The sequence below is a fragment of the Dromiciops gliroides genome, chromosome 1, assembly GCF_019393635.1.
Source record: "Dromiciops gliroides isolate mDroGli1 chromosome 1, mDroGli1.pri, whole genome shotgun sequence".
Classification (NCBI taxonomy): Eukaryota; Metazoa; Chordata; class Mammalia; order Microbiotheria; family Microbiotheriidae; genus Dromiciops; species Dromiciops gliroides.
This window is the reverse complement of record NC_057861.1, coordinates 431974579-431999795: the sequence shown is the minus strand read 5'-3', so window position 1 is coordinate 431999795 and position 25217 is coordinate 431974579. Positions and strand designations below refer to the sequence as shown.

The 25217-nt window shown below is 37.2% G+C and overlaps 2 protein-coding genes across 2 annotated transcripts in view; one reads left to right on the top strand and one right to left on the bottom strand.

The window, feature by feature from the left end:
- Positions 1 to 25217, top strand: part of IQGAP2 (IQ motif containing GTPase activating protein 2) — a 350559-nt gene that overhangs the window by 244683 nt on the left and 80659 nt on the right. The gene's annotated exons all lie outside the window — the stretch shown is intronic.
- Positions 5814 to 25217, bottom strand: part of F2RL2 (coagulation factor II thrombin receptor like 2) — a 58735-nt gene continuing 39331 nt past the window's right edge. The window contains exons 2-3 of the mRNA XM_043975839.1: positions 18318 to 18444; positions 5814 to 7704 (exon numbers count right to left, since the gene is read on the bottom strand). Of these exons, the coding sequence (XP_043831774.1) occupies positions 6626 to 7704; positions 18318 to 18381 (1143 nt within the window). The 5' untranslated portion in view covers positions 18382 to 18444 and the 3' untranslated portion in view covers positions 5814 to 6625. The remainder of the gene's footprint in view (positions 7705 to 18317; positions 18445 to 25217) is intronic.

Genomic DNA, 25217 nt, shown 5'->3' with positions numbered 1-25217 from the left:
ACATTGTCCATGGGTTCAAGTAGAATAAATAAGGACTGAATAACAAGAAGATCCTTCAATCTCTAGGATTGCAATTTCTTCCTGAATTAAAACCTTCCCACCCCTCACCCCCCACCTCCACTTAAAACATTTTTCTCCCTACCTTCCATCCCTTTCTCTTTCATCATGACTTCTGGGTCTTTTGCTCATCATACTCTTCCAGCCTGGATCATATTGATTGAGCCTGCTGACTTGGCAGGGTTTGCTTGGCTTACAAAGGAAGCCTGGTGCTATAGTGAGATGGAACCCACCCTCCAAACCTCCTACCCCCACCTCACCCCGACCTTTTATAATCACATTGGACCAAAGAAAGTGAAATTCCACAAACATCCCGTCATTGCCTTCTGTAGACAAGGCCTTGTACTAGGCAAAAACAAACTAATCCTCACCCTCAAGGGTCTTAATTCTCATGTAAAAACATGGGTTGTGTTGCTTCTGATATGGCTACAGATGAAAGATGGTATTATACACTATACTTTTCTATAGAGGCAGCTGTGTGGCATAATGGAGAATGCAGTTCTGTCAGCATTCTGGGTAAGAGTCAGGAAGATCTGAGTTCAAATCCAGTCTCTGGCACTTGCTAATTCCATAACCCTGGACAAGTCGCTCAAACCTGTCTGCTTCAGTTTCCTCAATTATAAAATCAGAATAATAATAGCACCTATTTCCTAGGATTGTAGTAAGTTTCTAATGTGATAATATTTGGAAAGCAGTTAGCACAGGTACTTAGTAAATGTTTGTTCTGTTAAGGGCTAAAATTCTAGCTAAACTGTCTAAAATATCTAATGAGTGGTCGCCAATAAATTATAAGCTTTAGCAAGAGTTAAACTTTTAAGCATTTATTAAGGAGAATAAGAATTTGGTAAAGAGAGAGAAAAAGGCCTAGATTCCTATCTATTAAAGGGAGAGCACATTTCTAGCTCCGCTCTCCACCAGAGTCCAAAGGAAAAAGCGCGAGACTGAGCGCCAGTCTCTTCCTTCCTCCTCCCACTAGTCCGCGTCACTTCCTGACTCCTGAAGAAAAGACTCCTGGTCTTGCCCTCAAAGACCTTCGCTTCATGGGCAGAACTCTTCTACAGTTAGTATCCAGCAGGTGGCGTTATTCCAATCGTTACAGTCCCCCCTGTTGTTCCTCAAGAAACAAAATGTTTCCTTGACGGAACAGTAAAAAGAATATAATAACTATTGCTAACTAATAATATGTGAACAACAATATAGAAAAGGAAGAGAGGAAAGTTTTGTCCAGAGGGGCGATTTTTTTTTTTGTCCTCATGAACCGACGCTTTGACATTAGTCTTGCAAAGGGAGGGCCTCTGCAGAGAGTACATGTTACAGATGGTGTATATTATAACAGAAAGAGAAAAAAAAACAACAAAAACAACAAATCAAAACTGTTCATTTAAAGTCTCTGAAAGTCTTTTCTTAGATGTCCTCTAGGTGTAGTCGTGGAATGGAAGTCTTTTCAGGGGTTGATGTGTGGATGCTGGTAATCAGCCAGAAAAATTTCCTACAAAATTGAGCTTAACACAACTTTAAAATAGCTTTGTCAATAATCAAATCAAACAATGAAAGTTCTCAAAAACATGTCTAAGGGAATTCAGAATCTTAGTTGTTACACATGAAACATATAATAAAACAAAAATTGAACCATTCTTTAAAATTATATTATTATTATAGTCCCCCTTTATGGAGAGTAATTGAAAAGACAATTGCTGCGATATTAATTTTTAAAAATAATTTTTATCTTTGTTTCATCACTTTTTGCATCATCTGCCTAATTATCCTCATGCCATTATGAGAAATTAGAAAATCTAATATAATTGGTAACAGGTGTCAAGGCCAAATTCAACACTGTTATTTATCATGACACCTGAGATAATTATGGGGGTTACCATAAAAGAACAGAGAAATGATGGGATATGAGCATTCCCACACTTGAGCAATATGTACTGCCCATACAGTATGCCAGGCTTAAAATAGGTGGATGGAATATATGTCCATGCCACCGAACATATTGGAAGAAACTGAGTCAGACTTAATCAGATGCATGGGATTGAGATGTCCATGGCATCAGGCATATAGGAGGGAGCATAGAAGCCAGGTGTAGAAGTGAGATGGGTGGGATGAATACTTCCAGCCATCTGTACAATATTGTGGGGAAAAATAAAATAAAATATTAAACCAAGAGAATCCAACCTCAACAATAGTCAAAAGCCGTTCTCTCAGCCATACCTTGACTTCATGCATGTCTCCCCTCATGTGACAGTTCAGTGTCTGCTCTTGCATGTATTCCTCTTGTGATTGGATGGCATCTTGGCCAACTGGCATCTGATAACTCAGAATAAAGGCAATTAATGTCTTAAATGATAAGTTCCCATAATCCAAGTCTCATATGGATTTAAAATTGAGGATAATAAATGATTGCAAAAAATGTGAATACATCTTGACTCAAAATATAATATATAATTATGCAACAATTTCAAATAATACCCTTTTTTTTACTTAGTATACAATTACTTTTGTGAAAAATCAGAACATACTTAAATACAAGTTAAAGCACAACAGAATCTCAAAGAACTTTTTTTTTTGAAAAAAGAAAACTTTTACAAATGTTCCCCTCTTTTTTTTTTTTTTTTTGGAATGTGCTTATCAAAAATAATACTTCTAGAATCAATTTACACTTGCCATGGCAACCAATCTGCCAAGGAAATGCTTTAAAGAGTTTGATCAAATAATCAGTTGAGAAAAACAAAAACAAACAACTCAGAATATGGGAGCACAATACTCCTAGAATTAACATTGTATTATGAAATCAAAACCATCTTGCAATTTTTTCAAAATTAGATAGATAAACGAATAGAAGAAAATACACATGGAACAATAAAAGACAATGAAATTCAAACTAAGGAAGTCTAAATGAATGTGAACTTAATATTAATAAGAGTATTATAAAATATAAACTTGATCACATGACTATAAAAAGCTTTTACAAATATTCTCCTTGTTTTAAAAACTAAATATAAAACACAATCTCAAAAGCATGAAAATCTCTATGAAAATAAACCCATACCATTAATTTCAAAATGTATATGTAATAGCATAGAAATCCTATGTAACCTCTGAACTGATATTAATACTCTGAGTGAATTCAGAACACCTTTGATTCCGATATCTAAAATCCCCAATACTCATATCAATACCTTGCTGCTTACTTCTACATTTCTGTAAAATATATACCCTTCCATGGCAAAAGAAGCAGAGTCTTGAACTATGTTGATTGTCATTCTTATTCAGCTTAAGTTTTTCTTCTTTAACCCCTCTATATTGTCTGTCGGGCTTTTCACCATACAAATGCTTTATAAGATTACTAATTAAAGACAAAAGCAGGTTAGCAAAATTATGAACAAAACGAGCATATCTGGAATTTAAAGGGTTTTCTAAAATTGTCTCAGAAGCACAGCCAGGCTGGGGAAGGGGTGAGCCTGAAGCTGCAAATGCAGTTAGAGAAAGTTGAGCATGCGCATTAGATCTTTGGACTTCCCGGGCCAGGGAAGCAATGGGCTTGGCCATGGGAGGAGTAGAGGGTGGGGTTTGGAGAGGAGGGGAGGGACCAGAGCAATTAGAATCAGACTTGATTTTGAACTCAGGCCTGGATTCCTCTTCCCCCACTTTGCCTCCAGGTGCTAGGGGATTAAAAGCTTCTAGAGGGTGGGTCATTGCCTCCAGGCATGCAAAATCAGAGCAACAATTAGTGTTAGAACTGGGAAAAGCTGCGGGAATCTCTTCCGGTTTCTCTGAAAAAGCATGGTTGGGAGAGGGAGAGATATTTCCTTGTGTGAGTAAGTTGCTGGCTCTTTTAACAAAAATAAAAAGAAAAATAGAAAATCCACAAAAACAAAGCATTAACATGATCTTATCTCCCATTTGTCTGGTTAAACAGACTAAAATCAAAAATAGGGTAATTAGGGAGTTTAAAAGGTCCATTCGAAAAAATTTAAAGGAAAACACAGCCAGTGCGCCAGTACTTAACAGTTAAAGGGAGAGGGAGGGGAAATTTCTTACCCAACCAGCAGATCAGAAGACTGAGGGTTAGCTTTCCTCTTCGTGGTCAGCCATCTGTTAAGGGCTAAAATTCTAGCTAAACTGTCTAAAATATCTAATGAGTGGTCGCCAATAAATTATAAGCTTTAGCAAGAGTTAAACTTTTAAGCATTTATTAAGGAGAATAAGAATTTGGTAAAGAGAGAGAAAAAGGCCTAGATTCCTATCTATTAAAGGGAGAGCACATTTCTAGCTCCGCTCTCCACCAGAGTCCAAAGGAAAAAGCGCGAGACTGAGCGCCAGTCTCTTCCTTCCTCCTCCCACTAGTCCGCGTCACTTCCTGACTCCTGAAGAAAAGACTCCTGGTCTTGCCCTCAAAGACCTTCGCTTCATGGGCAGAACTCTTCTACAGTTAGTATCCAGCAGGTGGCGTTATTCCAATCGTTACAGTTCCCTTCTTTTCCTTCCTGTCAAAAGCAACATTTGGTGGCATTTTCATAAAACTGCTTCTCCATGCATTGATCTGAGACTTAAAGTGAGTTCTGGCATTGTTTCTGCAAACAATTCATTGTTAAACAAAAAGAAGGCCACTGGGTATCTCCATCTCAAGGGGCAATAAAACAAGGAGCTGTTTTCTACATTCCTTCCCATGAAGATTTTTTCCACTTTATTTTAATATCTTTTATTTGAAATTTGTACTTAAGGACTTATGGAATTATTTCCCCCCTCTTAAATATTTGACTTTCACTTATGCTTTCTGGTTTTGTAGAAAATGAGTAACTGTTTTACATTTCTGAATTTGTTTGGGAGAGTTAAAATAAATATTTAGGTTATTAGGGAAAAATGCTATTTTCAGGAAAATGGTCTTTATGATAATAGGGTGGAAAGGTTCAGAGTACACCAGGCCTTTAGATGTAAACTGCTTTCCTCCCAACAGTGTTCATTTGTTTTTGTTTGTTTTTTACCTTTTGTTCATTTCTGCACATGCCTTAAATGTGTAGATATCTTTATTGAAATCCTTAATAAAGATGTAGTGAAATACATACATAAAAGCCAAAAATAATTTACAGGTTCACAAACATATCCAAGTCAAAAATTAATTAGTTTATCCTTAGTTATATAATATATATGCCTACCTTAATTGCATATCATTACATGCTTACTACTATTTTCTTTTCTTTTTTTTTTTTTAGTGAGGCAGTTGGGGTTAAGTGACTTGCCCAGGGTCACACAGCTAGTAAGTGTTAAGTGTCTGAGACAGGATTTGAACTCAGGTACTCCTGACTCCAGGGCCTGTGCTCTACCCACTGCGCCACCTAGCTGCCCCTTACTACTATTTTCAAACAACTTTAGTGCTACAAAATTTGTCCTAGCCTCTTCATCTTTACTAGTCCTGGTATCTCCATCCCCCAGTGCCCAGGTTTATCATTTATTTCCCAACTTCCAGATATATAGCATATCTGTAGGAAATATATATTTGAGATTTTCTCACAAAAAATAGTTCCCCCATTAAAAAATACTGAAGGGAAAACTTCCTTACAATTATACTGATCCCAAAGTATGCTCTTTACTGGAAATCTTTTGTCAAAGCTTCGATGACAACTTGTTGGAAATACCACCAAAGGGAATTTTTTATTTGGGTATGGGTTGGACTAGCTTGTCTATGAAGTTTGTTCATTTTTTTTTTCATTTGTTTGTTGTTTTGTTTTGCTTTGGTGAGGCAATTGGGGTTAAGTGACTTGCCCAGGGTCACACAGCTAGTAAGTGTCAAGTATCTGAGGACGGATTTGAACTCAGGTCCTCCTGACTCCGGGGCCGGTGCTCTATCTACTGCACCATCTAGCTGCCCCTGTTCATTTGTTTTAGCCAATATTATAGCGTGATTATTTTTATTGAGGCTGATATATATGTTTTTTTAAGCCCTGACTTTATGGACCTACTTTATCAGATATAATATTTTTCTCTTCTTTCCATATTGAAATTCCTGCAAAAACCTGAAGTCTGTATATATAGCACTCCGCATTAATTTCTATGAAAATTATTTTTTAATATGTGAAACAAGTTAAGATTATTTGTTCAGAACACCATGTACAAGATTAGAAAGGTACAACTTAAAAAAATAAGGTGACTTTGTGCAAGTAGGATAGACTGTCAGGGACTTCTGTCATCCTCAGCCAGCCCCTCTGAAGGAACATCAAAAACTTGCTCTTAGAATGATGAGTCTGACCTTCCCAGTACTGATAATTGTTCACTAGCATGAACTAAATGAATCTTTTTCCTTCTCATATGCATATAGATTTTATTATTGATACAAAGTTGACTGTAGATTTTCCTGTCAAATAGCATTCTTGCAGTAATGAACTGAAAACTATGTCTAACAAAATGCTAGTTATTGCCAGAATTGTGTGTATGTAGAATATAGAAACTGCAGCTTACATATATTTATATCTTTGTACCTCATAAGATGAATACATAGAGCAGAACTTCTTAGAAATATATATTTCAGTACCACATACATATAGACATCATATTTCCTTAGTGGTCTTTAAGATGTCTTGATGATTGTCACGTAGGCACTGGACCGATCTGTGATTTTGGACATGAGAAAGTAAAGGAATGGATCTAGGCAACTGTTCAGGCTGCCCAGGCACAATGCTATAAGATAGGAAAAATATAAGTCATCTGTGTTGTTGTTGTAGTAGTTCACATGATGAGTAATAAGTAATATGTTGCTTGGCGTGAAACAAATAGCAAAAATCACTAGGATGAGGAGACTCACTTTAATATACCAGAACCATTTCTGATCATAGGCCTTAAGTGTCCGGATGATGGATGTGTAACAGAAGATAATGATAACAAGTGGAATTACAAATCCAACAAAGGCCAGAGAGATGAAGTAGTAGAGATGGAAGGGTGACATCATTTCACAGGTGTTGTGTACATCATGACAGGTATAGATCCCAAGTTGGTCCAGGTAATACACTTGCTTTGTTATGAAGAGTGGCACCATATATAAGAAAAGAGTGGCCCACACCAAGCCACAGGCAAATATTGCATAAGTGCGCTTTGGCAGCCCACGGTAGGTGAAAGGGTGAACAATGGCCAGATAACGGCTGATGCTGATGCAGGCAAGGAGCAGAGTAGTACAATACATATTGCCATAGAAAACAGCGGTAGTCATTCGGCACATGGCTTCTCCAAAGAGCCAGTTGTTTCCATGGAGGTGATAGGCTATCTTAAAGGGAAGTGTGACACAGAAGAGGAGATCCGCCACAGCCAAGTTAACGTAGAAGATGTTCATAGAGATGGACTTGGTCTGGAAGTAAAGCATCCACAGGGTTGCTGTGTTGACTGACACACCCACTGAGAATACCACAATGTAGATGGCAGGTATCAGCTTGGTGCTTAGGGAGCTCGTCAGATAGCCCATGGTGTTATTGTTGACACGAAGAGTAACAATACTTGATTTATCCATGGCACACTTCTCTTTAGTTGGAGTCGTTCCAGTCCACCCTTCTATAGCAGAATCAGGGAATTCTTCATAGTGAATTTGGGGAGCACCTCGAAAGGTCCTGATGATATCCGTGACTGACCCTCCAGAATTGTCAGGGTCATGATCTGTACCTATAATGTAAAAGAATATTTAACAAGTAAGCTTTAGATCTGCAGACAAAGCTGCTCTCCTGATCATCTGTCAGTTTGTGCAGTTGTAACAGATGTGCAGTTTGTTTTTGAGACTGTTTTTGTTTTGTTTTTTAAAACATGCTTGTTCAAGGTCAGTTAATCAGCATGTATTTGTAGACTACCTTCTATATATCTGACAATAATGCTCACCAATGTAGAAGACACAAAAGACAAATGAAATATAAGACCATACTCTTCCCGCTTAAGGAGTATAAGTGGTAGTTGTGGAAACAAAGCTAATGATTAGGTACAATTTATAAATTCAAAATATTAAAGCAGTTAAGTGCCAAACTATATAATATAAACTGTAAGAGCAATTCAAGGTAAGAGGATGGGAGACATTAGTGTGGCTAGAAAAGCTTCTTGGAGGAGATTGTATGTATCAACATATCAATGGGTAGAATTTAAATAAATAGAAGTAATGAGAGGATACTCTAATCAGGAGGTGAGAATGTGCATGAATTTAAGAAAGGCAATAAGGAGGCTGATGCAACTAGGATTGGAGGGTACTAAAAATAATGTAGTTCTTTGATCATCTATATACATATATATGCAGGACAATGAGGGTTAAATGACTTGCCCAGGGTCACACAGCTAGTAAGTGTCAAGTGTCTGAGGCTGGATTTGAACTCAAGTCCTCCTGAATCTAGGGCTGGTGCTTTATCCACTGTGCCATCTAGCTGCCCCCATCTACCAATATTAATTTATCTCTTGGAATTCTTCACATGCAATCTGTGTCTAGCGACTAGTGAGGTAATATATTACTTGAGCAACTGAATCATATTCAACCATATTCTGGAATAAGCAAAACCAGAAGATCTCCCCTCCACAAATGTTGCATATAAATGGGAAGATAACTCATATTTTCTCCCTGAAATGTGCATATAATGGAATCGGTAGAGTCGATGCTTTGTTTGCTCCAAGGCAACGAGAAACATAATTTCTTTTTTTTTTTTTTCGGGGGGGGGGGAACAGGACAATGAGGGTTAAGTGACTTGCCCAAGGTCACACAGCTAGTAAGTGTCAAGTGTCTGAGGCTGGATTTGAACTCAGGTCCTCCTGACTTCAGGGCCAGTGCTTTATCCACTGTACCACCTAGCTGCCCCCGAGAAACATAATTTCATAAGATATTTGGATGTCTTGATTTTTTTGGTGCTCAAAATGGGGATAAGCAAATAAGTCCATCATGAAGATAAATTTATTTTATATGTCAGTATCCACTGAAGAGAATGAAAAAGGAGGAGAGAGATTCTTCAAGGTTCTCTAAGCCAAGTGCTTTAATACTTTAAGGATGGTCATGGCACTTCAAAAATTGTGTTGAAAAATAGTTTGTAGTCAAGAAACAAAAATAAATGGCTTGTATCCTGATGCCCCACACCATAAATGCTTTAGAGAAGAACAGAAACCATTGTGGAAAACTGAACATTACTATGATGAAATGAAACCAGCTAGGATTGCAGAGGATGTAGAGAGAAGTTATAATGTATGACTTCTTGAGCCAAGCTTGTTTGAATATAATTTGGCTACAAAAGACGAGAAATAGACAAACTTAAAAGCTCTGTTTTGTTTTTACCATTTTTCTTAAAATGTTGCTAATGCAACTCATTAGCTACAGTAGGAAGTTTGAAACAAACCAGACAATGTGTCAGTCAATAGACATTTGATCTCTTAGCCAAGTAGACAGACATGGCAGGCAAGGACCATATGGATTAGAGCAAGAGTTCTTAACCATTTTGAGTCATGAACCTCTGTTAGTCTGCTGAAGCTGCTTCTCAGGATAGTGTTTATCAATGAATAAAATAAAGATGACTAAGGAAACCAATTATATAGAAATATAGTTATCAGAATATTTTAAAACAAGTTCATGGACCCCCAATTTTGAGTTTTCAAGTTGAGTTTAAAGTTTGAGGTTTAAAACCCCCAATTTTGTGTATAAATTCATTTCTATAACCTTGGGACGAAAGTTGGAGGTTTACCAAAAATGGCAAAAGAGAAGTGAAGGAGAGCATGACCATGCAGACTTTGAGAATCAGTGAAACCCACTCCAAGAGCATTTTTAGATGGAAACAAGAGAGCAGAGGAATAGATGTAAAATGGAAGAGACCTACTCGCATTTCCATAATTTGTTTTTGATGAATATGATAATGGAGTCACCTTTTGTAGACTCTTAGCTTCTTTTTATAAGGGGGCTGGGGGGCATTTGCCCAGAGTCACACAGCTAGTAAGTGTTGAGTGTGTGAGGTTGGATTTGAACTCAGGTTCTCCTGAATCCAGGACTGGTGCTTTATCCACTGCGCCACCTAGCTGCCCCCGACTCCTAACTTTTTTTTTTTTTTTTGGTGAGGCAGTTGGGGTTAAGTGACTCGCCCAGGGTCACATAGCTAGTAAGTGTCAAGGGTCTGAGGCTGGATTTGAACTCAGGTCCTCCTGAATCCAGGGCTGGTGTTCTATCCACTGCATCCTAACTTAATAGACTTTCCAAGTGAGTAGCAATGACAACAAAAAAACATAAAACTGAGAAGATTAGTGAGACTTGGCCAAACGTATTTTCTGCTACATAGATAAGATATTGTTGGAAGAGGCAACACAATTTTAAATACAGTTGGGGATTGATTTTCAAAGTATCTTAAAGAAAGGAAAATCCAAAGGGATGGAAATATCAGCAAATACCAACCTATGAGTCTATTCTCTCGTATCTATAAAATCCTTTATATGAATAACCTATGCATATGGGAAGGATACCCTTGATGTAAATAGGACAAGGAGACAAGCAAGTTTTTTGTAGGTTTCCTTTTTCCTATGTAGCAGACTGTCATATCATTCTAGTCACACCATTACCTGAATGAGAAGAAAAAACTCCACTTTATCTAATTTCTTAAAAAGCATCTTTTCATAAAAGAAAATGCAACTTCTAAAGTCTGTCTTTACATGCATACATAAATGTGCATGTTGAAATAATGCAAGATTCTATGACAAAAACAAACATGGAGATGACTTTGTTGAATAACTCTCAATGAGTGTTAACATCAGTAAAACATAAAACAAGGGCATATGTTCACCCAGGATATTGGTTTATGACATGAAGGATTCCCTTGATATAGGACAAACAGAAGGATTTGCCATAGATGGTAAGGTTTGTTTTTTTTTCAATTGTTCCTCTTTGTCAGTGATAATTAATGAATGGCATCAAATCCCAAACACTAGACCACTACAAAGTCTCCTTCGTGATATACATAATTATTCCAAAGAAATTGGTCAGGGCATTCTCATAGGAGAAAAAAAAATGCCAGGGTGATGACAAATGTATATTGTCCAAATTGACAGATGGTCAACCCATCGATGTTGAGTGAGTATGTATATAAATATGTAAATTGGATATGGATTGAAGATGGATGGTGAACTGTGTTCAGAACTCCATAGGAGAAGATAGGGCCATATTGTATTTGGTAAATGCCTAAGCATTTTCAGTGGTCCTCAGCTACCCTTTGCTACAAAAGACCATCTCTTAACATTTTCCTTGTAACATAATAAGGCAGTTAGTCAACACAGTGTATAGAGTGCCAGACCTGGAGTCAGGAAGACTCCTCTTCTTGAGTTCAAATCTGGCCTCAGACATTAGCTCTATGAACCTGGGCAAGTCACTTAATCTTGTTTGCCTCAGCTGTCTCATCTGTAAAATGAGTTGGAGAAAGTAATGGCAAACCACTTCAGTATCTTTGCCAAGAAAACCCCAGATGGAGGTCATGAAGAGTCAGACATGACTAAAAATGACTGAATGATAACAAAAATAATGGTTGTAAGCCATTGAGTATCTCAGTCCCAAAAGAATCAGAATTGTAGATGACTCAAAAAACAATGGCAACACATGGTAAATATTAGGTTGTAGTGTAATACATACATAACACAATCACCTATATCTTAGTGGTCTTGATCAGAAGAATTGATGTAAGAAATACTTGCTACATTATAAGACCACACATATGATCAGAAAAGAAGGTGGGTTGGTTAAGTAGTGAAAAGGAAACATAAATCAATGGGCAACAAAAGAACCAGTATTCTGTAATACGGAGGTGTCAAATTTATGGCCTGCCCTGGTTAAGAAATGTTTAACAAAATAAATAAAAATACAATACACAGTGGCTATATAAAAATACAGGTGCAGTGGATAAAGCACTAGCCCTGGATTCAGGAGGACCTGAGTTCAAATCCCACCTCAGACACTTGACACTTAGTAGCTGTGTGACCCTGGGCAAGTCACTTAACTCCCATTGCCCCACAAAAAACAAAACAAAAAAACCAAAAATACAATACAGCATGGATAATGTTAATTTGTAGTTGTCTAGTTAGTCCCTGCAGGGATCAAATTCTATTTGGGTTTGACAGTACTCCTGTGATGGACTGAGTCAGGAATATCCAGGTTCCAATGCCACCTCAGACACTAGCTATAAGAGCCTCTGAAAATAATGTAATTTTTTTCAGGTTCAGTTTCCTTATCTGTAAAATGAGAATATAATAACACCCACCTTCCATGATTGTTGTGAGGATCAAATAAAACATGTTTAAGGTGCTTTACCAATCTCAAAGCACTGTATAAATGTAAACTATTTTTTGCCACCTGAACCAGGAGAAAGCTTACAGAACTTTGGGTACATGATCCATAGAAGTTTTCTAGAAGGAAATGGACACAAATCACCTTGACTGGGATTCTCTCTTGGAGGAAGTAACCACACTGAAGAGTTCTTAATGTTACCTGAGTATCTAGATAAGTTTGTATGACATTAGAAATAGTTAACCTGAGTACAAGAGGAAAGGACTGGAGCCATAGAGTTGAACATTATGCATAGAGATTGTAGTAGATGCCTTTAGAGTGGTAAAAGTCCCTAAAGGAATGCATTAAGAGAGAACAGCAAGGTAGCTAGGTGGTGCAGTGGATAAAGCACCCACCCAGTCCTGGATTCAGGAGGAACAGAGTTCAAATCCGGCCTCAGACATTTGATACTTACTAGCTGTGTGACCCTGGGAAAGTCACTTAACCCTCATTTCCCTGCAAAAAAAAAAGAAAAGAAAAGAAAGAAAGAACAGCAAAATTGCTAAAACAGCCTTTGGCATCTTACCTTTAGTTTAACAATGCAGGAATATGGTTTTAGGATGAAATTCTTCCCTTTTGTTACTCAACTAGCTTGTGTGTGTGTTTGTGTTTGTGTGTGTGTGTGTGTGTTTGTGTTTGTGTTTGTGCTGGGACTCTGACATAGTTAAATTATTTTTTTTTATGGTAGAAAGTTAAATACTTAAGGATTTAAACTTGGCAAGCATAGTAAGCCTTATCTATTAAAGAATTTTCTTGCCTGTTTTGGAGTACAACTAAGGTCATTTTAAAAAGGAAGTCTTATTAAAGAGCAACTAATTCCTATTAAAGGAAAAAAAGACTGAATAACCCACAGACCAAATTTTGGCTCCTAAAAGGGAGAAGTGAGAATCCCGCTACCCCATTCCCCTCCCTGCTTATATGTCCGTCTCTTTGGGGTGTTAGTAGATTTTTTGTTGTTATTTTTATGTTTGATACCAAGTTTATGAATAACAAATCAAATTAAATAATAAATATTGGTTCAAAAGAGATGATGTTGGAACATACTTCCTCTCAATAGAGGTGGTAGCTTATGAGTACAGATTGGTATATTGTCAGTCGCAGTCATTTTATCAGATAGTTTTGCTTAAATACTTTTTTCTCATAAGAGGATATTTTGTAAGGCATTGAAAGTCATTCTTGGTGAAAAAAAAAGAATTAAAATAAAAAATATGAAGCTCTTAGAGAGTATAGACTATTTTTTTGCCTTTTTTAAAAATTTCCTTGACTTAGCACAGTACTTGGCATGTTGCTTGATTTACTGAGTGAATAAAAAAGTAACTCTTGAGGGTGGATTACTAACAACCATTGTTATTTGTCCTTGTTTTTGAAGAGGACCAGTGACATCACAGGGTGATGTCTTGACTTGCATGCGAATCGGATTTTAAGTGTGGCAGAATTATACCTCATTCTTTTGGAATCATTGAAAGCCCAGTGGCAAGACAAAATTATAGGATGACTGGTAATGATCTGGGATACAGTGGATAACTTTGGTGTTTTGGATATCTGACCAAGCCCTAAGCACTTCACAGATCCTGTTCCAGCCACCTTCATGGCCAAGGAAACAAATCGTTCTCTTCTGCCCATTCCCCTAGGGTAGTCTTCACATACTTGGAATAGACATTCCCCTAATTCACCAACATGTTTGATGGCTTTTGGATACCCTCAACCTGGTTTGGCCCATCTGCATAGTTGGTTTACTAGAATGTAGTCATTGAACGTGCTTCAAGTTTCTTGAAGCCACAAGTGAAAGTTGAGTACGAGGTGGACGAACAGCCCTGAAAAGGGCCCAGCAAGCTCTCGCACAAGAGGAGCTAGTTTTCCCTGAACAATCATAGAACTCTGCTAGCAACCAGAGAAAACAGGAAAGGCCTCCTCAGAATACAAGACCGGGGTGAACATTGAAGGCTTCTAGGGATACCAAAACGTGATTTTGAAGAAGTAGGGTGTGAAATACAACTGTCGTGTCTCAAGAAGGGAGGTGCAGGGAATGTCAAGGAGTACAGTTTGTCTGAAATGTAGAGTGCACAAAGGTGAATAATATGTGGTAGACCTGGAAAGTGGGATGGGAGGACACACTAGGCACTCTGCTAAGCACTTTACAAATATCTCATTTGATCCTCAAAACAACCCTGAGGGGTAGGTGTTATTATTATTATTATTATTATTATTATTAATTTTTATTTAATATCATTATTCCCATTTTACAGATGAGGAAACTGAGGCAGCCAGAAGCAGGGTTAAGTGACTTGCTCAGGATCACACTGCTAGTGTCTGAGGTCAGATTTGAACTTATCTTCCTTATTGCAACCCCAGTGCTAAGAGTGTGAAAAGCTGTAAATTCACCAAAGACGCATTTGCATAGACAGGCTAATGCCTTAAGAATATCACTTTGGGAACTGTGTCCATTCAGTAGGAGTTCTTTTTTTTTTTTTTTTTTGGTGAGGCAATTGGGGTTAAGTGACTTGCCCAGGGTCACACAGCTAGTAAGTGTCAAGTAAGTGTCTGAATCTGGATTTGAACTCAGGTCCTCCTGAATCCAGGTGCCAGTGCTCTATCCACTGTGTCACCTAATGGCTCCCAGTAGGAGTTCTTAATCTGGAGGGAGATTTCAAAGAGTCTGTGAGTTTAAAGGAGAAAAGGAATTATATTTTTAAGTAAATAGTTTCCTTTGTAATCCTATTTTTTAAATGCACATAAAAGCATCATTCTGAGAAGGGACCAATGGGTTTAACCTGACTGCCAAAGGGATCCATGACACAGAAAGGCTTAAGAACCCCTGGTATAGAGGATGACTTGAAAAAGGGAGGTCTAAAATTCGGTTGTTCCATGATGTTCACATTCCTCCTCTAGAGCTCATAGGGAAAGGTTTGGTTGAGAAAAATGCAAAAGAAAGTATATCTTTCCTGCATTTTGTATGAATTATGTCCTATGAATGTCTGGTTTCAGTTTAATGTATCCATATTTAGTATGTATAATAATAAAAGCAATAACAATTATCATTTATATACTACCTACTATGCGCTAAGCACTCTACAAATTTTTTTGTTTTGATTCTCACAATAACATTTTAAGGTAGGTGCTATTATCCTTGTTTTGTAGATGAGGATACTGTTGTTGTTCAGTCATTTTTCAGTTGTGTTTGATTCTTTGTGGCCCCATTTGGGGTTTTCTTGGCAGAGATACTAGAGGAGTTGACCATTTCCTTCTCCACCTCATTTTACAGATGAGGAAACTGAGGCAAACAGGGTTAAGTGACTTACCCAGGGTCACACAACTCTGAGCCCAGGACTTTTCTGTGTTACCTAGCTGACCTTGTACAACCACAATTGCTGCACTAACAAGGTAGCATCCAAAGTAATGTTGTATATTGTGAAATGAATTGGTAAACTTACTCAGATTTTTGCTTTTTCACCTATTAATCTTTATCAACTATTTTGATAGATTTCCTCCATTTTTCTCACATGCCACCTGAAGATTAACATTCTCCCAGGATAAAAGTTTCTCACAAATTCTTAGTAAAGAAAAGCAATTGTTTAGCTTGTTAATACATCTCATATGACCTCTGAATTCCTTTGTGCTAGTCACTAGCACTAAGGGGGATGGGAATACCTTTTTGCAGAATGTGGGATTGTAGCTGAGACTAGAAGGAAGTCAGAGAAGGGAGGGCGTGTGAGTGTGTGTGTGCGTGTGCATGCGCATGCTCGTGCACATGCTTCATATATGCCAGAAGATTATATGGCTTCCAGAATATATATGATTTCCCTCTACAATAAGGTCCAATTTATCCTTTCTCTACTGTATTTGTATATGGTTATTTGCATTTTAGCTCCTCATTAACTTGTGAGCTCCTTGAGGAGCAGGGACTTGTTTGTTTTTTCTTTTCTTTTTTATCCCAAAACTCTTAGCAGCATATGGTAGGCGTTTAGTAAATGCTTGTTGCCTTGACTTTAGTGCAAGGTTCATCTTTAGATCTCTTCTAAAACACTGTACTCATATGGTAAGAGGAATGAGTGAAAAGTTTTCATGGGTGACTTTGTTCCTACTATATAGAGGTCATGTCCAAGTTTTGTCTTTGTGAGTATATACATTCTGTATACGTACATACACATGTACTAATTTTCTACACAATACATATATACACACATGTATGTATGTATTCATACATATACATACATAGCTAGATATATTGAGGTTAAGACATCTGTGTGACATCCAGTTTGAGATGTCCAAAACAGATTTGGAGATGGGATACTGGAAGTCAGCAGGGAGTTTAGGACTGCCTAAGTAAATTGGAGAATTATTTGTAGAGAAAGGATAATTAAATCCATCAAAGCTAATGAGCTTGCCAAGTTAAATAGTATAGAGAAGAAAAAAGTACCCAGGACAGACTCTTGGGCAACACTTGTGGTTAGTGGGCACGACCTGCATCAAAAAAAAGGCCATTAGATTTTGACAGTATTTCTCTATAATAAGTTGACAGTGAAAAATGTTTAGAGCCATATTTTAGAGTAAAATACATCCTAGAATAGTATCCCTGATAAGGGAATGTATTTTTTTTAAGTATGCATTGCAATTCAAAATCAATTCTTATGCTTACATAATGATGACTTTTCCAAAAGCATGCCGTGATGAACAGTAATGGTGTTCATAAATCGGCTGGCTCACTCCTGTAAGACTTTCCTAAAATTATCCAGTTTGGTTTGGTTCAGTATAGATCATCGTAATATTTTGCTTTTTTCTAATTAGATTTGTAAAATGGATGTATTTCAATATTTGATGAATATTTGATTAATCCATCTTCCTTCTAAAGCATGAAAATTGATATAATGTTTCAGAAGTTTTCATGAAAGTTTCATGAAAGTTTCATAAGTTTTGATAAAACATCACAGCAAAAGGATCATGAGACCAATTCAAAGAGACATATGACATAGATTATTTCATTGCTAAGCCTCAGTGATAAATATAGTAATTATCTAAATTTTTCATTTTAATTCCTCACTGCTTTTTAAAAAAACTTCATCACTTTTAACATTTAAAAAAAATAAACCGTGATTTCTCTTCTTAGAATAAACGGCTATTCAAAAATTTTGTACCTTAATTGTCCTATGCAACATTTCAGCTTAAACTATTCCTGTGGGTGTAAAGAAATAAATGTCCCGGGCCCATCAGTAGCACATATGTGATTGTGACTGCTTTGCAGGTTCCAACTCTCCATTTGAGAAAAACTCCTTTGAAAATGAATTAATTCACAATGTCTGTCTTTCATGTGGCTCAGGAGTCACTGAGTAGAAATCTTTATTTACTGTGTTAATTTTGAAAGAAACTATGACATTATACGTTAATGTTCTGATCATATCCTAATGGGCAAATTGTCATTTCATGGTAATTGTTTTTAAAACTTTTAAAATCCTACTTAAAGTACAAGGGTAACTTTTAACAGCTGGATTGCTTAACTAAGAATATGCCATGCAAGCTAAGTATTGATCAAATATCTAGTTCCTGTAATTCCCTTGGTAAACCCCCTCCTCCACCACCAAAACATGCCAGGTACTATAAGGAAACTGGTCTAAGAAACTGTGTTTTATTAGTATAAAAAACACATTTTTGGGATTTTTCAGAGTTAATTCTCACACACCCAAAGAAAGGATAGTTAATTTAATTGTATCCACCAGATTTCTTTCATTGGGTCACAAAGCATGTCTCAGTACTAACAACATATAAATATTTACAGTAATCTTTCAGGGACCTTTTGATATAAGAGAGAATCATATAAGAAATGTATTCTTGTTGATTTACCCTCTAGTACTTTAAGATTGAAATGTCTTTTTACTGAGACTTTATAACCTTATAGTACAGGAAAAACTATGTTAATTTGACCCTTGATTTCTTATGTAAGTTAACTTACAATTTAAGGAAAGAGACTTACCACTTTGACTCAGAGTTGATGATAAGAAAAGCAATTGAATCGTTGCCCAAAGGAGAGTCTTCATTTTGATCACCAGAGTTCTCTTCACAAAATTATGTCTGCCTCTTAGTGAAGATGAAGGGCTTTCCTTAATTTCATAATTTAAGAACAAAGAATAAAATGTTAGGAGCCTTCTTTCTGCAAGTGTGCCCAGAACTACGAAAGTCTGGGAAGTTCTTTTTAGCTTTCTGCAGCGAAAGGGTGTAACACATCTGGACGTGTAAATATGCATGACTCATTCTGAGCCTCTGGCAAACAAGGAATATATTAAATTACTGGAAGAAAAAAGCCACTTTAACTCTTAACTTTCATTAAATATGAATTATTATTGGTAAGTGTGGTTTCTATCCTCACCTACCCCATTCATGTTTAAAATGTAAATTTGTCATTGTATTTATAAACAATAAAAATATTTATGAGCAAATGTACTTAATGATGATAGAAATAAGCTAAAAACAAGTGGAGCTGGCCCCTTAGCTTTATTTAATCCCATATTTTCAGTTTGGTTTGTTTGATAAAAATCAAATTAACTATACTCTGAAATTCCTTTGTAATAATTGAGCTTTATTAATATATTTCATTTAGGAACTCTGAATAAGCTTGCTTTTTTTGTCCCTACCATCATTAACCTCAGCACCAAAAACTATGCAACATTTTCATAAAGTTTTAGTCGACCTCTTTAGTTTAACCTTTGCTATCTCATAGGATCTTTGTGAAGAAGTATTACTTATTTTATTGTGGAGGATACTGCTTCAGAAGACTTCTGTGACTTACCTAAGGTCACATGGCTCTTAAGGAGCAGAACCAAGACTCAAACCCAGGATTTCTACATCCTAATGCAGTGTTTCTTCCATTTTACAATGTCTTAATAGTTTTGCTTAGTTTTTCCTTCTTTTTCCCCCTCTATTTTCCCAAATCACACCATATCTTAATTCTTAGATTCTTATATGCATAATGTATATGAATTATTCATGTTAAGAATGAATATTCATGATAGTGCATGGTGCGATGGCCTCTTTTGATGTGCTCACATGAATATAATACTTGTGTGAATATTGCTGATGGCCTGAATGTCACATTCTATTACAATCTTCCATACCCTATAAATACATAAAAATTAATTAATACTGAACATCAAATACCATATTGTAATCACATCATTATTTATAATGCTGATTTCAGAAAACAAAAGTAATAACAGGGACATAATTTCCAATGTAGATTTGATAATTTCAGGTTCTTTTGACTTACCCTGCTACTCTTTCTTCTCTGTCTCTCTGTCTCTGTCTCTGTCTCTGTCTCTCTCTCTCTTTCTGTGTGTGTGTGTGTGTGTGTGTGTGTGTGTGTGTGTGTGTGTGTTTGTAGGCAATCAAGGTTAAGTGACTTGCCCAGAGTCTGAGGCTGGATTTGAACACAGGTCTTCTAGACTGCAGGGCTGGTACTTGGTACTTTCTCCACTGTGCTACCTAGCTACCCCTATTTTTTCAAATAATGCTTAAAATGAATTTGACTTGAAAACCACAGGAGATTTTGTTTTAATTTAAATGGTTCCCATTAGTTCAGTTTATGTGACTAAGTCCTTAGGCATTAGAACATAAGTGTTTTCCTTCCTCTCTGTGTTTAAGGTCATTCTATGATGTGCTTTCTACAGATTAGTGAATTCCTTGCCCAACTCTCTTCATGATTACATTAAACACAGCAAGGTAGGCCTTGTATTTGACAATTAGTAATTGTACTATTAGAAATGTATACCAAGGAATTAATTTTAAAATTGAACAATGAGCATTTGTTAAGAACATGGAAGAATAGCAAGGAGACATACAAGCAAGCTCCGTCCCCCATAAAAAATAAAACATCTCTAAACAGATCTAGAAAAGGCACCAGACCAAATCATCATGGGGAAAGTCAAATAAAAGTCAGTGAATCATTTTTCCAGCCTAGGTCAGCAAGGGAAAACAAAGATGTTTGGGGACAACTAAAGACAGGGTCTGGCCAGGAATGGGTGGTGGCATCAACATTTTAGTGTAGGGAAAGTTACTGCATCAGTGCAAGAGGGGCTCCCAAAACCATACTAGGGGACCCCCACAGGGCATAGGAATAAGTGCCAACTGGGAGCTTTGTCACAACCTACCACAAGCTCACCAGATTCAAGGTAGACTGAGGAAAGACCTACACTAGTGGTGGTATTCAAGAGGAAGGAACAGTTGGTCATGGATCTTGGCTTCTATAGTTTATATACAAAGAAGGGAGCAAGTTTAGATACAAATAGCAGTGTGGCTTGGACCCCCAAGAGGACAGTAGGGTCTTAGTTCCAACTTCTAGCCCAGTCTGAAGCCTGAAGAGGAATAACAAAGGCAGGAATCTCAGATCAAAGAGGAGCCTGAAGTTCTGGCATTCTAAATCAGCAGAGCTTTCCAACTGGCTGATAGTAGCTGAGTCAACAAGAATCAGTCTACTCTTGCTCAGAACTGAACCTAGATCAGGTACTTGCAGAGTTCAGAGTGGGGTGCAGGAAAGGGCAGTGATCAGGCTTTGTCCTGGATCAGTCCATGAAAAGCACTGAAAACTTGCAGGTCCAGATCCTCAGCAATCACTGAGAATCTGGAATAACCCAATATTCTGTACTTTCAACAAGCAGTGACAGCCTGCCCACACTTTCTCTCTTGATGTGTACAAATGCCAGCCCTGACATTAGATCAGGTTGAAAGAGTGAGTTAAAAAAAAAAAAGAATCTCACCATAAAAAGGTGACAGGGGTGCTCAAGACACAAACATAGAAATAGAGAATGACTTCAAATCATCTATAAGCAAAGCCTCAAATGAAAACAGAGCTCAGGAACAAATTCATCTAGAATTACTAGAAGGGATAAAGCAGTAGATGTTTTGTTTTGTTTTGTTTTGTTTTGTTTGCGGGGTAATGAGGTTAAGTGACTAGTCCAGGATCACACAGCTACTAAGTATCAAGTGTCTGAGGCTGGATTTGAACTCAGGTCCTCCTTAATCCAGGGCCAGTGCTTTATCCACTGGGCCACCTAGCTTCCAGGAGATTTTTTTTTTAATAATTTAAAATGTTTTTATACATGAAATGAGGATACTAGAGGAAAAAAAATATTAGAATAGAATTGAGAGGTATAAAAGGAAGAATCAGAAAGGAATTAATAGTTTAGGACAAGAGGCATAACACTTTCCCCTAGCTCTCTGAATCTTAAAATAGATCAAATAGACTCAGTGAAACATATTACAACTAAGTCAAAAGACTAGAAAAAATAGAAGAGAAATAAGGTATCTCCTAGCAAAAACACCTAACTTGGAAAAATAGATCGAGGAAAGAGAATTTAAGAATCACTGGACTAATTTAAACTCATGAGCCCCAAAAAGCCTCAATATCATATGGTTTTTTTTTTAAATCCTTAAAGAAAATTTCCCAGATCCCTTAGAACTAGAGAACAAAATGGAAATCAAATTAATCCATTGTTCACCTCATGAAATCCCCAAATGAAAACTCCCAGGAACACCATAACCAAAATCCACAGCTTCAAGGTCAAAGTAAAATATAGCAAGTAAGCCAGAAATAAAGAATTCTTGTATTGAGGAGCCACAGTCAGGATCACACACAATTTAGCTGCAACCATCATACAGGAGTGAAGAATTTGCAATATGATATTCCATAAGGCAAAAGATATAGATGTATAGATACAAATAACTTACCCAGCAAAACTAAGTAAATTCATACAGGGGGTAAATGGATATTTAAGGAAATAAAAGAGTCCCAAGCATTCCTAATTAAAAGACCGGAACTGCATAGAAACTTTAAAAGTCAAAAACAAGAGTTATGAGAAACATGAAAAGATTTGTTGTTATTTTGTTGTTTCAGTCATTGCTGATTCTTTGTGACCTCATTGGGGGTTTTCTTGGCAAATATACTGGAATGGTTTGCCATTTTCTTCTCCAGCTCATCTTTCAAATGAGACAAACAGGGTTGAGGGATTTGCCCAGTGTCTTACAGCTAATAAGTGAGTAAGGCCAAATTAGAATTCAAGTCTTCCAGACTCAGGCCTGCCAGCTCTTTAACTACTGTGCCACCTAGCTGCCCTAATATAAAAAAGATACAACTGCTATTACGAAATCCTCTTTCCACAGCTCCACAAATCATACTTTTGACCCAATTTGCGGAAAACTCTGAAGATCTAAAAATTAGTTGCTAATGTTTCTGGACTTGTAAGAAGCCCCAGATTTGATGTGCAGGATTCACCAAGCTGTCCTTCAATTCCTCAAGCACCCATAATTGCATCAGTGTGAGTTTTTCCCTGAACAACACAGGTCCTCATCCCTCTGCATCTTAGTGGATGGTGAACCTTTTTGCATTGTTGTAGTTTGCAAACATTTTGAGGGGGGGGCAATGGGGGTTAAATGACTTGCCCAGGGTCACACAGCTAGTAAGTGTCAAGTGTCTGAGGCCGGATTTGAACTCAGGTACTCCTGAATCCAGGGCCAGTACTTTATCCACTGCGCCTCCTAGCCGTCCCCATTGTTGTAGTTTGAAAAAAAAAATCATTACCTATTGGATCAACTTTCTGCTAAGTTTTTCCTCATTGTCTAAGTTAGATTGGTTCTCTGGTGAAGACATACTCAGACTGCCATGACCTGTATTCCACTGGTATAGTCTTAAAGAACCCAGGGTCAATTCCATGCCAGGATGAGACATTGCAGTGGTACTTACAGCACACATGTCTGTATCAAGTGGAAAATACTAAGTTGTATTTCCAAAGAGGGTGACTTCAGTAAAATCCTGGTAATAGTATTTAGATCATAATGAGGCTGAAATTTACCTTAGCCTTAATGACGGGAAAAAAAAAGAGTTTGCTAGGAAAATGAACAGTATACAGGAGGGAAATGTATAATCTTATCTGAGAGCATAACTTACAAAAGCAAGCTTGATACCATCGCTATCCAAATGGTAACATTTTCTCTGGATACTTGAAAATTCTCATCTTTTTAAAAAAAGGCATAAAACAAATTCAAATCTTAGATTATTCAAACACAGCTTCAAATGAAACAAGCCTTGAACTCCAAATACATTGACATCTATTTTTTCCAGAGACTCTTTACTACTAGAATTTATACCAGCAAGGTATCTGTCAGAAACAGTGTTTTAAAAAAAAAAAAAAAAAAGCTTAGCTCTGTAACAAAAGTAAAAAACAAACAAAAATCCCACAAGCATTTATTAAGTACTTACTCTGTCCCCAGCACTGTTCTTGATTCTAGGGATGCAAAGAAAAAGTGAAAACAATTTCCATCCTCCATTCTTATTTGAGAAGCCAACATGCAGGTCAATAGAAATATTCAAAGTAGATACAGATTACTTTAGAGGGGAAAGCACTTAGCCATTGGTTGATTGTTAGCCTTCATTCTCAAAGAGGACCAAAATGACACCACTATGTTGGGGTCAAGGTACAGTGTGTCTGACTGTGGCTGATCAGACCAATAAGAGCAGTTTCAGTTGAATGATGAGGTCAGAAAGTAGATTGCTGAGCATTTAGAAGAGAGTGAGGGGTAATGAGGTGGATTATGGATGGCTTTTCCAAGTAGTTTAGATAAGAAAAGGAGAGAATTACTGCTCCTTGGAGCAGTAGTTTTCTGGAGTAGTTTTCTGGAATAGTTTTCTGGAGGAGACAAAAAGGTATGGGATGAAGGGTATGTGTAGAGGAGGTATTCTTGGCACACAAAAAAAGTGCTACCACTTTATCAAAGACTGGAAAAAGGAGGATATAATGGGGTATGGAGAAGGTAATGTATGAACGGGAAGAAAAGAAGAAAAGTGGAGGAAATGAGTGTGTGTGTGTGTGTGTGTGTGTGTGTGTGTGTGTGAGGTGAGGTCCATTCAGGAAGCTGAGAGGAGTGGGGAAAGATAAGGGGATCTACTTTGGACATGTTGATTTTGAGAAGCCTGTGGCATGCAGTTTATTGGCAGTTGACGATGTGAAACTGGAGTTCAGGAGAGATAAATCAAGCCTGTGATCTGAATCAGGAATTGAATCTATGGGAGTTGCTGAGTTCACCAAGTGAAAGAGTATTGAGGGAAAAAAAAGAAAAGAGGGCCCAAAACAATATGGCAAGAAACTTTGGGGGGATATTCAATTAGCTGCCAAGTCACAGATGAAAATCACACAAAAGAGACTGAGGAGTGGTCGGAAAGGAGAACAACCAAATGAACAGTCATGACAAGCCAGAAAAGGTACAGTATCCAAAAAAATATGTTGATTTACAGGGTCAAACCCTCCTCTGCTTTTTGTTCTCTGCCAAAATTCCTAGCTCAAGATCTAACAACAAACTTGGCTGGTGGTGAAATGTTCTCATCAACACACAGCAATGGACTGGCTTGTTTACAAAACACCTCCCAGATGTCTCTTTTTTTACATACTTCCTTTGTTGTATGTGCCTTCCTTTTCTGGTGTACTAAGTCTCTATATTTCTACCTACCTCCTCCGCCCCAAACAAACAAACAAACAAAAATACCAATCTTACCAAAAGTTGCTTCCTCTTAATAAAACTGATTAAGATGTACCTCAGTTTCCTTATCTGTAAAATGAAGCAGCTAGAATAGATGGTATCTGAGGTGCCTTTCAAGTCTAGACCTTCTATCATAAGACCGTAATCTGTTTCTTTGGCAGGGTCATAGATTAGATCTTGATGAGAACTTCAAAGTCATTTAGTCCAACCTCTTCATTTTATAAAGCAGGAAAAGCTGCTAAGTGTCTCGCCCAAGATTACATAATTAGTAACTGGCAAAGCCAGTATCTGAACCCAGGTCCTCTGATTTCCAATTCCATCAGTCTTTCCCCAGAACCTTTGCCTGGATCCC